At 32.7% G+C, this 16,786-nt stretch overlaps 4 protein-coding genes and 1 non-coding gene across 5 annotated transcripts; 3 read left to right on the top strand and 2 right to left on the bottom strand.

Annotated features, from left to right (window-relative positions):
- Window positions 1-150: 150 nt before the first annotated feature.
- LOC105952939 (Major facilitator superfamily protein) lies at window positions 151-3,807 on the top strand. Its single transcript, XM_012976536.2, has 10 exons — window positions 151-590; window positions 700-863; window positions 1,170-1,233; window positions 1,322-1,435; window positions 1,531-1,575; window positions 1,896-2,143; window positions 2,241-2,331; window positions 2,567-2,679; window positions 2,869-2,992; window positions 3,401-3,807. The coding sequence occupies exons 1-10, from the start codon at window positions 441-443 to the stop codon at window positions 3,584-3,586; spliced, it is 1,299 nt and encodes a 432-aa protein (XP_012831990.1). The 5' UTR covers window positions 151-440; the 3' UTR covers window positions 3,587-3,807.
- A 798-nt stretch (window positions 3,808-4,605) lies between these two features.
- LOC105952941 (forkhead box protein G1) lies at window positions 4,606-5,084 on the top strand. The gene has a single exon (XM_012976538.2). It carries the CDS (start codon window positions 4,674-4,676, stop codon window positions 5,043-5,045), a length of 372 nt encoding a protein of 123 aa, XP_012831992.1. The 5' UTR covers window positions 4,606-4,673; the 3' UTR covers window positions 5,046-5,084.
- A 63-nt stretch (window positions 5,085-5,147) lies between these two features.
- LOC105952940 (short-chain dehydrogenase TIC 32 B, chloroplastic) lies at window positions 5,148-7,814 on the bottom strand. Its single transcript, XM_012976537.2, has 8 exons — window positions 7,596-7,814; window positions 6,539-6,770; window positions 6,354-6,433; window positions 6,085-6,238; window positions 5,886-5,964; window positions 5,643-5,727; window positions 5,506-5,555; window positions 5,148-5,412 (listed from the first exon to the last, which is right to left on the bottom strand). Exons 1-8 carry the CDS (start codon window positions 7,705-7,707, stop codon window positions 5,239-5,241), a joined length of 966 nt encoding a protein of 321 aa, XP_012831991.2. The 5' UTR covers window positions 7,708-7,814; the 3' UTR covers window positions 5,148-5,238.
- Window positions 7,815-12,598: 4,784 nt separating this feature from the next.
- On the top strand, window positions 12,599-15,747 carry AGD7 (ARF-GAP domain 7). The gene is made up of 3 exons (XM_012976540.2): window positions 12,599-13,670; window positions 13,771-13,848; window positions 14,928-15,747. Exons 1-3 carry the CDS (start codon window positions 12,837-12,839, stop codon window positions 15,411-15,413), a joined length of 1,398 nt encoding a protein of 465 aa, XP_012831994.2. The 5' UTR covers window positions 12,599-12,836; the 3' UTR covers window positions 15,414-15,747.
- Window positions 15,748-16,652: 905 nt separating this feature from the next.
- On the bottom strand, window positions 16,653-16,726 carry TRNAV-AAC (transfer RNA valine (anticodon AAC)). The gene has a single exon. It is a non-coding gene; the product is annotated as a tRNA-Val (tRNA).
- Between the last annotated feature and the right edge of the window lie 60 nt (window positions 16,727-16,786).

Below are 16,786 nucleotides of genomic sequence, written 5' to 3'. Positions count from 1 at the left end.
ATTTATCACTACAGAGTCACAGACAACAAGTTGGCGAAAATAAATTAAATAAATTCATTTATCTAATTAATCTGATTTATATGATTGCAAATCAAGACAAGAAGGTAGAAACAAAAATAAATAAAATATATATTTTACGTTAAAAAATATATATTATTTTAATTTATTTTATTAAATAATACTCTCGTCTCTCTCTCTTGATATTTTTCTAAAGCCGTCTAAATATGTCTTATATACAGATTCAGAATCTTCGGTATCATCATCAATAAAACTCAGTAACAAACTTTTCCTCGTGTCACCTTCTCACTTCAATCGCGCCGGCTAATCCATTTTTATACCTCTTTGATTTATAAATAATATTTTGTTTGTGTGTGTATATGTGTGTATATATGTGTGTGTTAGTTTGTGAATGATCGGAGTGAAATCAGTGCTCTTCTCCAATGGCTACCGACGAAGAAACGCCACTTGTTGTTGAAGAAATTCCGTCACAGCTCAACCACAAAAAAGACGTTCACATCTTGTGCTGGGCTTTCCTCCTCATTTTCTTAGCATACGGCGCCGTTCAGAATTTGGAAAGCACAATCAACACTGTAATTTTTTAATATTTTTTTTTTCAATTAAGAATTCGGTTCAGCATGAATTTTGAATATCTGATTAAAAATGTTCTGTTCTCCCCTAATTTAATTTTCGCGATTTTAGGAAGGAGATTTGGGCACGATTTCACTGGGGATATTGTATGTATCGTTTGCAATATTTTCACTGGTTGCTTCATTGGTGGTGAAGAAGCTAGGTTCAAAAAATGCCTTGGTTCTGGGTACAACTGGATATTTCCTCTTTACAGCAGCAAATTTGAAGCCCTCTTGGTATATCTTCTTTGTATCTTTGGTTTTGTAATTCAACAATCATTTGGTTGACTTTTGTCTATTTGTTTGGTTTGTGAAATTGCATATATGAACCTAAATCGATTTATCCGTGATTCGTAATTACTTAAATCCTACGAGAATTACGAGTCTATGTTGTGTTCATGAGTTGAATTTCATCAACCATGTGTAGAACTTCCTACTATTGTCTTCAATTGTTTCGTATTTTCAGCGATTTCCACGACAAATAATTTACCTTAATTTTTGTTCTTCGTGGTTTAATGATGTGTTTCTAATTTGCTTTTGAAGGTATACTATGGTGCCAGCTTCCGTATACCTAGGATTTGCAGCTTCAATAATATGGGTTGCACAGGTTTAACACATTTCTCACTCTTTCAATGGTTTAGGTTCTGATTTTAATCGGCTGTATTTTTTCACTAACCTTCACCGTTTTTTGTCAGGGTACATATCTCACTTCGGCTGCTCATAGTCATGCATATGATTACAAATTGCATGAAGGAACGGTTATTGGGAAATTCAACGGAGAGTTTTGGGGGATGTTTGCAAGTCATCAGGTGCTTTATTTACATTTCTGTTTAAAAAAAATTAACTCTTAGTTCTTGATATTTGTAAATAACCGTAACATTGTTCCTCTACTGTAAATCTGCAGCTTGTTGGCAATCTTATCACTCTTGCTATGCTAAGAGATGAAGAGGTATGAATTCACATTAGTTTAAAGCTTCCCCGTATATTTCATCCACAGTTACTGTACTGGGGAAGAAAAGATTTGTTACGACTATTGTTATATAGGTTACCCTCTAAGGAAAGGAATCATATAAGTAATTATATTCTATTTTGCCTTATATTTTACGAGTTATTTGGCGAGGCATTTTTCGTTGACATGAGTATCAAGAAACTTTCATGTTGAGCAAATAAAATATTCCGATGAGTTTGCTAGATTTTGTATATAACCATGATCGTATATTAGCAGGATAAACTATTAATTGTATTTTATATGGCTATATAAAATTGCAGGGGGGAAGAACTAGTGGCACGACTTTACTTCTCATTGTGTTTCTCTGTAGCATGACTGTAGGTATAGTTCTTATGTGCTTCTTGAGTAAGAGAAACGGTAAAGAAGATGCTCTGCAAGATTCCCCTGTCACTTTTTCATCTTCAGTGGGGTCCTTGTTAAACTCGATGTCGAATTTATTGCTCGACATACGAATCCTTTTGGTCATCCCACTCATTGCATATTCGGGTTTACAGCAAGCATTTGTGTGGTAAATAAACCAGAATAATTATTATTTAATCCAAAGTCACCCTTTATAAATCTCTTAAGTCTTGATATTTATGTTAGTTTAAATGTTTCCATTTCAGGGCTGAATATACTAAAGAAATTGTGAAGCCTACACTTGGAGAACGTGGTGTTGGTGGTGCAATGGCTGTTTACGGAGTTTTTGACGCTATTGTAAGTGGCCAATCAGAAATAACCTCTACTGATTAAATTATGATAAATAAATAAAAATCTTTAAATTATTTCATGGATTAATAATAAATTACATTTATGATTTAATATGAAATAATGATTGTGATTTTAAAAAATTCATTTTTCCATTACATAATGTAGATGTTAGAATCATCTTTAGTTGCTACTAAATAAATTAATTTATTTATTTTGTGATATTATTTGAACGTTTTGTCAGAGTTCACTTATTGCTGGTCGGCTTACTTCGGGTATATCATCAATCACGATAATAGTCTCGGGTGGAGCTTTAATCCAGCTCATCGTGCTCCTTTGGCTTCTGCTTGGCTACAGGTTTTTACTCGCATCAAATTTCCATAATTTCGAGGATTATGAATTTCAGAGAGATACATATATTTTGCGATGAATTTCAAATATATATATATATATATATATATATATATATATATATATATATATATATATATATATATATATATATAATGTGTGTTTGATTTGATACTTTTGTGTTTTATTTTGTAGCGTGAGTGGTGGAATTCTCGGTACATTGCTCCCACTTCTCATAGGGGCCTTGTGGGGTATTGGCGATGGAGTTCTCAACACGCAGCTCTGTGCATTGCTTGGACTTCTGTTTAAACACGATCTGGTACTAAGTTTCTCTATCTTCTGTTAATCACTTTGATTCTTGAAACATCTCTAGAAAATCGACTTGTATGTTTGATGCACTACTTGCAGACCGTTGTAAAATTATATTTTTTTAATCGCTATCGTAATTTGACTTCATGGGTTTTCACTATAATCTCCTCTTAAAAAGAATGGTGCAACTTGACTAAAAAAAGTCGAAATAGATTTCAAATTCACCACAATAACTCAAAAATTAGTCCGAGAATCAAGTATTAGGGATTTGAAATTCCATTTTTGGATCCTATCCATCCAAACAACTTCAATGAATTTGAAATCCTTGTGGTTCGAGCTAGTACAATTTTGTGTGTTCGTAATCGGATGCTTGAAAGTTTAAATATGATATTATATAACTTTTGTTATTGTTTTGCAGGAAGGAGCATTTGCACAGCTTAAGCTATGGCAAAGTGTGTCAATAGCAGTTGTATTTTTCATCAGTACTTCTATATCGTTGCAAACGATGGTTGTGACCATGCTCGTGGCTCTCTGCATCTCGTTGGCTGCGTTTCTTTTTCTCACACTCAAGGTGGAGAAAGCGTTTTCTTACCGCTCTGCTTGAGTTTCACAAGGTCAATTTCTTTTACAATATTCTTTCTAAATTTGTGCTTGTAGGAATATTCCGGTGTGGTGTTAATTCCCCTAAATATTTGTAAATCATGCATACCTTGTTTGTTTGTGCGTGCATGTTCTCTATTGTACATAATTCGATCATTGTGTTTGTTTGTTTGTGCGTGCATGTCCTCCATTGTACATAATTCGATCATTGTGTTTTTTCTCAAATTCGGGAAGAGAACCCGCGACCTAACACTACACTTCCGTCACCCTGACACCACTCGGGCAATGCCCTTTCAGTAAATTGATCGTTGTATTTGGAACAGATGAAGTTCGACTTGTTTCTTCGTAATCGGGAAATTACAGTTTATGTCCCTCAAGTTTGCACTAATTTCATATATGGTCCCTAATGTTCACAAATAACACATTTGGTCCCTTATGTTTCAACAATGTAATACTTTTGTTCATTTCCGTGAATTTACCGTTAGTTTGTCAGTTAAGACTTAAAACAGTGATCAGCACATGCTTGATTCCATTAGATACTAACGGAGCTGACCGAAAGTGTTAAATTTTTGAAACATGAGGGACTAAATCTGCTTTTTGTGAACAAGGATGACCAAATGTGAATTCATGATAAAATTAAGGGACTAATTCGTTTTTGCGAAAAGCTACTGTGAACTGGGCCTTATAAATTTCACCCGGACAATGTCAATTGGGCCTACTAAAATTATGGCCCAATTAGTAATAATAAGAGCCCAAGTACAAAAATAATAATCTTAATTTAAATATATAAATTTGTTTTTAAATAAAGAAAATAAAATAGTGAAATTAACCCACTCGCCCACTACTCGCTGCATTTCCCCTCACTCGCCACGTGTCGTACTATAAACTCTCCAATTTCTTCGAACTAACACACGAAACATTTTGCATACATATTAAGGAGTCAGTCATCTAACTCAACTAATAAAAAAACAATTAATTATTTAATTCGAAATTAGTTGAGATTATTAGGTCCATCAAATCTCTTTAAAACCCACATGTTTATTTATTTCTCATTCAAATAATAATTCATAAAAAAAAGAAAATAAAAAAACATGAGTACTTTCTGCAACTCGATACTGCTTCAATGGCTGCCTCATCCGAGGGGGACTCTGCTACTGTACGCCGCCACGTGGACAACCATCTTAACAGTAACGGTGGCATTGGCGTCGTTCATTCCAGAGCTGGCTTTTTTTTCGGCCATGGCCCCTTCTTCTTCTCTATCTGAGGCGTGCAGTGAAGCTGGCGCCGCTAGGTTGCCGTTGGATATTCCGTCGGAGAATCTTTGCTTTCCGTCTCGGCTTTTTAAACGGTCCGGATTGGATTTTGTTGTGCCGCCGGTTTTTGCAGCGGTGGTCGTCGCCGGTTCGGCTTGTGTGGTTCGAGCTATGGGCTTATGGGAAGTTGAAGATGATGGGCAGTTCTAATATCATCATTTTGAACTACAAATTTATTTATTATTTTTTTTTTTGTTGTCGATTTTGTATTTTATTATTAAAAACTTAATGATGGTAAAAATTAAAAATAATAATAATAAATTAAATCACAAGTTTTTTTAAAATACTCAACACTGTCTCAATCCAAGCAGAAATACATGAATAAAATAAAATGCAAGAAAATTCAAGAGTTTTGAGCTGCATTAACCAACTTGTTGCTGAATTCCCACAGTTTCTTTGCCAATACTTCGTCCCTTGCCATTCTACTCGGCTTAGATTCGTTACAGTCCGAAAAATATTTACCCGAAACACCTTTCAAACTCGGGTGAAGCGCAACGTAACACGTTGTCGCTGCTCCCTGAAAATCAATCATCGAACTTTAGAAACCTCTAAGCATTAATCATCTCGTTCGGACATTTTATCGAACACTTTGCAGGGCGATGCGATTTACCTGAGGGACATTCTTCCATAGTATACAACTGCTGAAGAACTTCAACATTTCTGCAAACAAAATTTTGATGAGTACAATACGATACATGCATGTAAGAATTACATATAATCGAAGCGACGGCCGATTCTACTACTTACTCATAAAAAAACCAGTATGTTTGAAGAGATTCGTCATTATTAATCCTGGATGCACCGCGTTTGCAGTAATATTTACTCCCTCAGCCTGCAAAATTAATTTGTGACATCAATTTTTTTAAATAAATAAATATATATAGTACTGATATAATGATCGTTTCATCCAAAAGCTTAAATTATTTTGTTTTACGACAAAATAATTCAATTTTTGCCTCGACTCGTTTCAAAATTGATCACCCACCATACCTTAAAGTGTCTCGAGAGCTCGTTCGCATGTAATATGTTGGCTAATTTAGATTGGCCATATGCCCTCTTGTCGTCATATCTTCATTAACACAAAAAAACAATCATACATAAAAACTGAAAATTCGGTTATCAATTATAATTTTGCTAGCTTTTACTATGATCAGACGAACATAAATTTAAATAAAGAACGATTAATTACCTGCTTTTATCGTTGATCTTTTCAAACCTAATCCCTCTCTTGTAAGGGTGAATGTGAGCTACTGATGATAGATTTACAATTCTACCCTCGACGCCGGTGCATTTTGCCGTCTCTTTCATCTTGTCGAGGAGAAGATTCGTCAAGTAGAAGTGTCCTGATATCAAAATTAAGCAAATTCACAATGTAAGAAAATGGTTTCAGAGTTATAAATCTATGTTAGAATTTCCAAAATTAAAAATAAAATAAAATAAATAATTATGTATTTATACCAATATGATTTGTAGCAAATTGAATCTCAATCCCATCTTCAGAGAGCTGATAGGGGCAGAACATTATACCAGCATTGTTTCTATTAAATAAAAATAAAATAAATAAAAATTAATATCAACTATCGTAATTAAGGCAAAAAAAAAAGGTATTTATTTTGTTGAAAGAGAGTAAATTTATTCATTACATCAAAATATTGAGAGGGAGGTTAAGAGCAATGAAGTTATCGGCGAAGGCCTTGACCGATTTAAGGGAAGACAAGTCGAGTTTAAGGACATCAACACGAGCATTTTCGTTGTCGTTGAGAATAAGTTGTTTTGCTTCATTTGCAGCTTCCATATTTCTTGCAGCAATAATAACATGTGCATTTCTTGATGCTAGAACTCTTGTTGTTTCCAAGCCAATACCACTTGCACCCCCTATATAATCGAACAATTCGTTTTTTTTATTTACGATTTTGTAGATGTTACATTCAATGATTCTGTGCTTACACATAATAACACACACTCATGTATATGTGTGTGTAATGAGTAATTATTTCTACAGATCTATCCATGTGCAAAATCACCTGGCGCTTTTCACCGAGTGTAGCAGTTTATAGACCGGGATCATATATATATATATATATATATATATATATATATATATATATATATATATATATATATATATATATATATATATATATATATATGTTTCAGTATTAATTAGCATTTATTACAAACCTTTGGTCCCCAGAATACTTATTCCAATTAGTCATCAATCCCCTCTAAAAAAGCATAATGAAAATTGACAAATCTTGTACCAATTAAAGCCAGAAATTGCCAGCCACAATTATATTGTTCAACTATAATACAAAAATAAATAATATATCGAAAGTGATTTCCCATCAAACTGCTTTTAATTCCATCCTTTACAAATATCTTCTCTGTTTGAATTTCACTGACAATTTTACGTACAATACTTATAAACACAACATATAAATGAAATAATGCCCCAATCCTTGAATCAAAGATGACGATGATATATATATATATATATATATATATATATATATATATATATATGAGTGTGTGTGTGTGTGTGTCAGAAAGAGACAAACATCATTTCTAGGTAGAGAAGTAACCATATATTTCATTAAAATAACCACCAAACACAACACACCCAACTGTAATACCTCTGCATGCATGTATATACATACAAAGTATGTATGTATATATATAAAACATAGTAGATAGTCTAACCAGTAATAATAGCAGTGAGATTAGCAGCATCAATCCCTTGAGTGACATGTTCAGCAGTTGAAGCTGATCCAAAACCACTGGGCCCTCTTATTCCTGATATTAACCTAAACATTTTTTTATTTTTCTTATTTATTTATATATATATATCCTTCTTTTCTTTTTCAAATCTCACCAGAAACAGCTCTTATATGTACATATATATGTGTGTGTGTGTGTGTGTGTGAAACAAATAAAGGGGTATATTTATTGAGTTAGGAGGGGAGGTTGTAAAGGGGAACTAGTGGAGAAAGAAAGGGGAAAGAGAAATCAACTATGGAGGTATTAATTAATTAATGGAGAGAGAAGAACAAACGCAAAAGGAAGTATGAGTATGTAACATATATAGTATATATATATATATATATACTAGTAATTGTACCCGTGCGATGCACGGGACAACAAATTGCATTGTTTTGATGTTGTAAGAATATAAACAAACATTTGATGTATCGTATGATCAAAATTCTATTATACTGGAACATCATTAAGTATACTACACACACAAAAAAGGAAATAACTTTACTATTGAATAATTTTCCAAATGAATTGAATCAGCTAATACCAGTAGATTGAAAATTTGAATCAGGAAAAAAATCATCAACTATGTCTTTCATGTTGAGCTTAAAAGTAATTAGATTTAATAACTTAGTTAACATAATCAAAACTAAACTATCGACAACATAAAAGGCCATCTATACATCTTGCATCGGAACTAAGCCCTTCTCCACAGCCTCATTTTCAGGCTGTTTTGCCACTGGAATTAACAATTGGAAAATTAAGAAACAAAAATAAATATAAACAATAAATTAAATATCGCATACAAACAATAAGTCTTGAAGGTCGACTTCCAATAGCTTGTGGCTCCGCCCATTTTTGGTTAATTCTCTCAAATCATCCATTTCAATAACATGTCCAATAACATATAAAATGAAATAATTGTTATACATAAATTTTGAAAACTTTGGTATAAATTAATGAAACACATAATTTAACAAAATGAAATTACCGATAAGCCATGATGGAAAAAGATGTAAACTAATTGCCACACAGTCAATAGGATGAAGAAGATAAAAAACAAAATCTAAAGTCGGGTTACCAAAAGAAGAAGCCTTAGGTAGGGAAGAAATAAAATTCAAATGTTGCAGACATTATGTAAAACGATGTCACAAAATTCGCTAGGGATGAAAATCATATTTATTTACCCTTTTGTGTAAAAATCGAAAATCAGATTATTATAAATAATATCTAGGAGAATTTGATGAAAATCAATAATAATATTTAAAATAATATTTAGGAGATAAAAATTTGATAAAAAAATCAAAAAATAATATTTAAAAGATAAAAATCTGATAAAAATCGAAAATAAAATTTAAAATAATAGTTAGAAGATAAAAATTTGATAAAAATCGAAAATAATATTTCAAATAATGTTAATGAGATAAAAGTTGATAAAATACGAAAATAATAATTAGAATAATATTTAGGAGATAAAATATGATTAAAATCAAAATTATTATTTAAAATAATATTTAGGCTATTAAATTTGATAAAAATCGAAAATAATGTTTAGGAGACAATAATCTGATAAAAAAACAAAATTAATATTTAGGAGATAAAAAAACTAATAAAAACATGATAAAACTCGAAAAAAATATTTAAAATATTATTTAGGAGATATAACTTCGATAAAATTCGAAAATAATATTTAGGAGATAAAAATCTGCTAAAAGTTGAAAATTATATTTAAAATTATAGTTAGGAGATATAAAATTGATAAAATTAAAAAAATATTATTTATAATAATATTTAGGAGATAAAAATTTGATAAAAATAAAAAATAATATTTAGGAGACAAAAATCTGATAAAAATAAAAAATAATATTTAGGGGATACAAATATGATAAAATTCGAAAATAATATTTAAAATAATATTAAGGAGATACAAATTTGATAAAAATTGAAAAAAATTACAAATATGACATTAGGGTTTCTTAGAGTTGCCCTAGCGTTTCTTTCTTTTATATATAAATCAAATTATTATAAATAATATCTAGGAGAATTTGATGAAAATCAATAATAATATTTAAAATAATATTTAGGAGATAAAAATTTGATAAAAAAATCAAAAAATAATATTTAAAAGATAAAAATCTGATAAAAATCGAAAATAAAATTTAAAATAATAGTTAGAAGATAAAAATTTGATAAAAATCGAAAATAATATTTCAAATAATGTTAATGAGATAAAAGTTGATAAAATACGAAAATAATAATTAGAATAATATTTAGGAGATAAAATATGATTAAAATCAAAATTATTATTTAAAATAATATTTAGGCTATTAAATTTGATAAAAATCGAAAATAATGTTTAGGAGACAATAATCTGATAAAAAAACAAAATTAATATTTAGGAGATAAAAAAACTAATTAAAACATGATAAAACTCGAAAAAAATATTTAAAATATTATTTAGGAGATATAACTTCGATAAAATTCGAAAATAATATTTAGGAGATAAAAATCTGCTAAAAGTTTAAAATTATATTTAAAATTATAGTTAGGAGATATAAAATTGATAAAATTAAAAAAATATTATTTATAATAATATTTAGGACATAAAAATTTGATAAAAATAAAAAATAATATTTAGGAGACAAAAATCTGATAAAAATAAAAATAATATTTAGGGGATACAAATATGATAAAATTCGAAAATAATATTTAAAATAATATTAAGGAGATACAAATTTGATAAAAATTGAAAAAAATTACAAATATGACATTAGGGTTTCTTAGGGTTGCCCTAGCGTTTCTTTCTTTTATATATAAGATATCACTTGATCAATTAAGGACGTGTTTGTAAAAGCTTTTATAAATAGATTATGAGTTTTTTTTTTCGTTCTTATAATCAGTTTGTAAAATCAGCTTGTGTTTTAAGTTATAATTTGAAAAACTCACATATAAATCTGTTTTTCCTATTTAAGTTGATTTTCTATTTTTTCTATTTAAGTTGATTTTTCGATTTGCTTGAATTGCATGCAAATAGCGTCAATTTTTACAAATAAGCACTTAATTTATTTCAAACTAACTCGCAGTCACTAACTTGTACTTATAAATAAGATCATCCATACACCACCTAAAAATAATAAATGAAAAGGAAAGGGATTATTATATTACACTAAGAAAAGAATTTATAATTTATGGTGTTAGGTTGATTTTTAGGTAGCGTGAAAATTGATTTATGGGTCTGGCTGTAATTAATATATATAGCTCCACCCACTCACCAACCCTCTCATCAATTATTCATTTTTATTTTATTTTCAAATATATAAATTTGGAGTATACAAATGCGTATTTTATTAATTATTAATATATAGATAGGTTTATTATTATACATGGCTTTAGAATTCTTGCATAAACTGGGGCACATCTTTTTAGGTAGACATTATCTAAATTCACAGTATATACGTGAAAATACAGATAACATGGATTACAATTTACAACCTCAATAGTTGTGCACGTGCTTCATTAATTCAAGTTTCTTTTATATCTCAATTATATTTATATATAAATTGATGATGCTAGAGTTAAATCACCTTAGAGAGCTGAAGTAGGATGTGCTTTTCGCTGAAGTAGGATGAGCTTGAAAAGCAGAGTGAATCACCGGCTCACGAGCAGAGCCGGCCCTGGCCCAGGGCGAGCAGGCCCCAGGCCCAGGGCCCACTTTTCAATAGGGCCCAAAAAATATATATTTTTTGTTATTATTTTATAATTATTTTTATTTTCTCTTCTTCCTACCCCTATTCTCTTCATCTCTTAATTTTTTAGCTCCATTTTTCACATTAATTTTTTTGACCCAATCCATCTTGTCATTTATCTCTCTCTATTTTTTTCTTTCCACCCAACGTCCTTTGTCCTCTTACCATTTCTCTCTCATTTACATTGTTTTACTCTAATTTAATTATTCTTGCACTCCTATATATTTTTCTTAGTTTCTACCGTTTAAACTTAGTTGTTTTCTCTATGATGTTGGTGTTTTTATTTCACAAATTTAAATTATTTTATTTTTGTTAAATTAAAAAACTTTTTTCTAATAGCCATTTTTATTTAATATATTCATATCTTACACACACACACACACACACACACATATATATATATATATATATATATATATATATATATATATATATATATATATATATATATATATTTATATATATATATACATTTAAAAAAAATGGAATTTAGGGCCTCGATTTTAAGTCTTGCTCAGGGCCTCCAATCACCCAGGACCGGCCCTGCTCACGAGCTTGATGACCTTGAGATACCTGCGATCACAGAATAGTTTTATGCACTACTTTAATGAAAACGGCTATTTATTAATTGTTAGGAATACCTTTCAAGTTTAATTTTTTTTCATGACTGAAACTATTTTTAGATGAACAGTTTTTGACTACTTATTGATAAACATCTTCTATACTATATATTTTTAGTGTAAAATATATTTAAAAATGCTTTTGACATTTCAACGATTTATAGTGAAAACTGTGTGCTAGTACGATATTTTTTAGGATTATTCTTGACGATTAATAAATTAGTGAAATATTGTTTTGATGAATTAATTCCTTGACTGCAATTGTATAAAAAACATGAAAATAAAATTTGAAATCAAACAATTTTTTGAGGAAATATTGCTCGAGAATGTCTTTATATAAATTTGTCAAATAATTAAATAAAAATTATTTTCATTTTCAAATTATTTATTTGGACTATAAGACTGTCCAGCCCATGTTCATATAGCCCATACATTGGGGCTTTTAGTGAAATTTACAGATGGAAGCCGGGCCCAAATAACAATAATAATAATTATTAATTAATTAATTAATCACAGGTGGAAAATGATATGAATTTGTATGTAACTACAGATTTGCCCCCAATAATATTTATTTCTGACAACCACACCCAATTGTACACCAGCCGTTACCCACCTCAAACATATTTTGACGGTGTCGGCCCACTCTCTCTCTCTCTCTCTCTCTCTCTCTCTCTAATTCTCCACATGCTTTCATCTCTTCAGAAATCACAAATGCGATACATGATCTAATCACTGTTTTCTCAAAATCCCCCCAGATCCGATCCAAACCCGTACCCACCGACATTCGCACCGTATCCGGATCCCGATCGAAATCCGATCCGATGGCTGCTTCGCGCCGGCTCCGGGAGCTCCAATCGCAGGCGGGCAACAAGGTCTGCGTCGATTGCTCCCAAAAGAACCCCCAATGGGCATCCGTATCGTACGGCGTCTTCATGTGCCTCGAGTGCTCCGGCAAGCACCGCGGCCTCGGCGTCCACATCTCCTTCGTCCGATCCGTAACCATGGATTCCTGGTCCGAGATCCAGCTGAAGAAAATGGAGCTCGGCGGGAACGAAAAGTTCAATAGTTTCATATCTCAGTACGGAATCCCTAAGGAAACCGACATTGTATCGAAATACAACACGAAGGCCGCGTCGGTTTATCGCGACCGCATTCAATCGCTCGCCGAGGGCAAACCGTGGCGGGATCCTCCCGTCGAGAAGGAAACCCTAAGATCGAGCAATAATGTGGGTAATAGTTATAGCAGTAAGCCCCCTCTGAGCAGCGGCGGCGGCGGCAGGAACGGAAATTCAGGGAGCAATTCGGGTTGGGATAATTGGGACAGTTTCGATGATGGAGGCTATACTGGAAATAATGCCGGTAACAATAACAACCTTAGGAGGAACAATACCACCGGAGAGCTTAGGAGTTCCGGTGGTGGTGGTGGAATTGCACCGTCGCGGTCCAGATCCACTGAGGATATTCATTCACGGTCTCAGTATGAAGAATCTGCGGCTAATAAAGAGGGCTTCTTTGCGAGGAAGATGGCGGAGAATGAGTCGCGCCCAGAGGGCCTTCCCCCTTCTCAAGGTGGAAAGTATGTTGGATTTGGATCATCTCCCTCGCCGATTCCGAGGAATAATTCGGAGGGGGATGTTCTTTCGGTTGTTAGTCAGGTTGATCTGCATTTAACGTTCATGTTTTTGTATTCAATTTACCTTTGACTGCAGTGGTAATTGATGTGTGTGTGTGTGTGTAATTGTTTTGCATATTCAGGGATTTGGTAAGTTATCTATGGTGGCTGCATCGGCCGCAAGTGTTGTTCAAGCTGGGACTAAGGAGCTCACTTCCAAGGTAAGTTTGGTTTCTGTTTGTTTCCTGTCTTTTGATATAAATGGTATGATTCTACTTTGGGTAATATAGGTTATGCAGTATTTGTGTTGAAGGATAAAGTTGGTGATTTAAATGTGCATTTTATGTTTTTTTTTTCCGTTGTCTATTGCAACAATGTGCTACACTTTGTTTTGGCCGGATGTGCACTATTATGTGTAAATTGTATGTCGAAAATTGTTCTTATCTAAAGAATCATGCAGCGGGGGTGAGGACAAGCACTGCAAAGACAAATACTGTGTAAAGTTTTGATGCTTTAAGATTAGCACCAGCAATTTTATGAGTTTCAAGTGGTGATTCTGTAACTAGAGAACTGTAATTACACATCTATCACAAACCATTTTCCCTCAACCCTGGTGCTTAAAATTTGCTCGTTCCAAGATGTTTAATAAAAAGTGTTCGCAGATGTAATATATCCTCTCCAGAATTACGTAGGTTTAGGATTCTTATATATTTAGCTGAGCTTCTCTATCTTTATTTTTATTCCCCAGTCCCCACCTATTGATATGCCATTTTTGTGCTTCAAATTGTGCTTCTTTCTCATTTTGGACTTAATATGATTGGGGGCAAATAGTTGATAAATAATCCATCAAGTCTTGTTTGTACGTCTCTCTAGTTTCTCCTTTGTTATCTGCATGCTGTGTAAATGTTACTCCAGAAATTCTTTTATCTATACAGCTACAGCCCCAAGCACTAGATATGGATAGGTCAGTCAGTAGGTCTGATAATCATTCCTCAAGCAAGATATCATAAGCATCTTTTGTGGCCTAAACTCACAATTGGAGTGCACAAAATGATTCAATTCAAAGCTTGTGCCACCATCCTGTATTTATTTTCAGTTGCACAATTTTTGAAATAGAAGTGTAAACTTTGAACATATGTACTCGACATGAAAACTTCAAGAATTAGTCAAACCAATAGCAACCCAAAACCCATTTGGCTCTTCTACTATAATGTTAAAGAAATTTGATACAAACCGATCGAAGCATTTAAATCAAGATTACCTAGTGATTGTCATTAAACTCAATATCTCTCTTGTTCAGGTGAGAGAAGGTGGCTACGACCACAAGGTGAACGAAACTGTCAACGTTGTGACCACAAAGACTTCAGAAATCGGGCAAAAGACATGGGGTCTTATGAGAGGTGTGATGGCTTTAGCTTCTCAGAAAGTAGAGGAGTTCACAAAAGAAGGAGGCTCTGCTTGGCCTCGAAAAGAAAGTGAATCCAATGGTTATTATCAGGATTTCAATCACGATTCTTCTAAAGGTTCGATAAATACTTCTACTGGAGCACAATCTTCGACAGACAAGCAATTTAGCTCCAATTCTTGGGATGATTGGGAAACAAAAGACAGCAAGAAAGAAGAACAATCGAAGGGGACAAAACCCCATAATGGAGATAGCTGGGCTGGCTGGGATGATGGTAAAGACGATGGATTCGATAGTTTTTATCAGAGTGCATCTGATCATAAGACGAAAGATCATAACGGAAAATCAGATTCCAACTGGGCTGATGGAGGATTCCTCTGAGGTTTTTTTTTTTTTTTTTTTTTGCATGTCTTGTTCCTATGCTGTTTCGAGATTTTTATTATTTTTTCCCCTTTGCAGTTTTACTTAAAGTAGAAACTCACTGTGAAGGGATTGTTTTTCATGAAAATGGTAGATAAATTAATGTAAAATTGCTTGTACTATGCCACCGGGAAATTGCCGGTGAAAGACCACATCCACAGGGATTGCCTTTTCGTGTTGTGAAACTTTTTTTTTTTTTTTGTGGGTATTTTTAAGATTTTAAATAGAGATTGTATTCGAATTTGTAATTGCTTTATCTACATTTTGATGTTTTACTTATTTTTTCCCTTTTAAATTCCACTTTATTGTTGTTTGGTGTTTACTTCCCTGTGATTCTGTTGGGCACCCGTTTGGACGAAACCAAAGACATACGTCATCTATAAAAGATTTGACTCTCTAATCCAAAACCCTCAGGGTCCATTTGGATGGAGGGATTTGGGGAGGGATTTGATTTGGGGAATGGATTTGAAATGACTCCAATTTTGGAGTCATTTGAAATCCACCACTATTGCTCCAAAAACAACTAAAAAGGAGGGGTGGGGATTTGAAATCCATCTCCAAATCCCTCAATCCAAACAAGTCCAAGGGATTTATTATTATGGATTTGAAATCCCTCCCCCAAATCCCTCCATCCAAATGCACCCTCAATCTCATACTGATTTGAACACTTTCGCCGTGTTACAAAAACTCACCCACTCACTGAAGAACGGTGAAGAACAGAATCAATCAAAAGACTCTCAATGCATGTGTGTTGGTCTCTCAATCTCTCAATGTCTTGATTATAAAGATGGAAAAGTAAGGGCGAGGCGAGGAAAGAGAGACCAAAGAGCAGATTATGGCTAAGAAATGAGGCGGAAGAGCTTTTTTGTCCATCAAGTGAATGAACATGATCAAAAGCTGATCAGGCGGTTCCGATCGAAGTTCGAGAGAGGACCATAAGTCAGACGGACGGACTCTGTAAGTGGGCTAATTTGTTTAGTTGGACAACCTCATGTAAAGATGGATTAATTGGGCTAAATCAAGAATTATTTATTGAGCCCAAAATCCAACACATTGCAGCCTTCAGTGTGGAACAATCAATGTAAGTGTGATCAAAATGTACTATGATTTTGGATCAAGTTTAATCTTTTCCTCTGTTTGTTCCAAAATTTTGATGTATATGAAATTTCAAATTTAAAAAAAAAAAGAAAACGTTATAAATGGCTTCGCCCGGGCTCGAACCGGAGACCTTCAGTGTGTTAGACTGACGTGATAACCAACTACACCACGAAACCTCATTGGTAAAACATTTCTTAAAAATATATATCTTAAATATACTTGATGGAAAAAAAACC

Source organism: Erythranthe guttata, chromosome 10 (assembly GCF_056151865.1).
Source record: "Erythranthe guttata isolate IM_541 chromosome 10, IM_541, whole genome shotgun sequence".
Classification (NCBI taxonomy): domain Eukaryota; kingdom Viridiplantae; phylum Streptophyta; class Magnoliopsida; order Lamiales; family Phrymaceae; genus Erythranthe; species Erythranthe guttata.
This window is presented reverse-complemented; position numbering and strand designations above follow the sequence as displayed.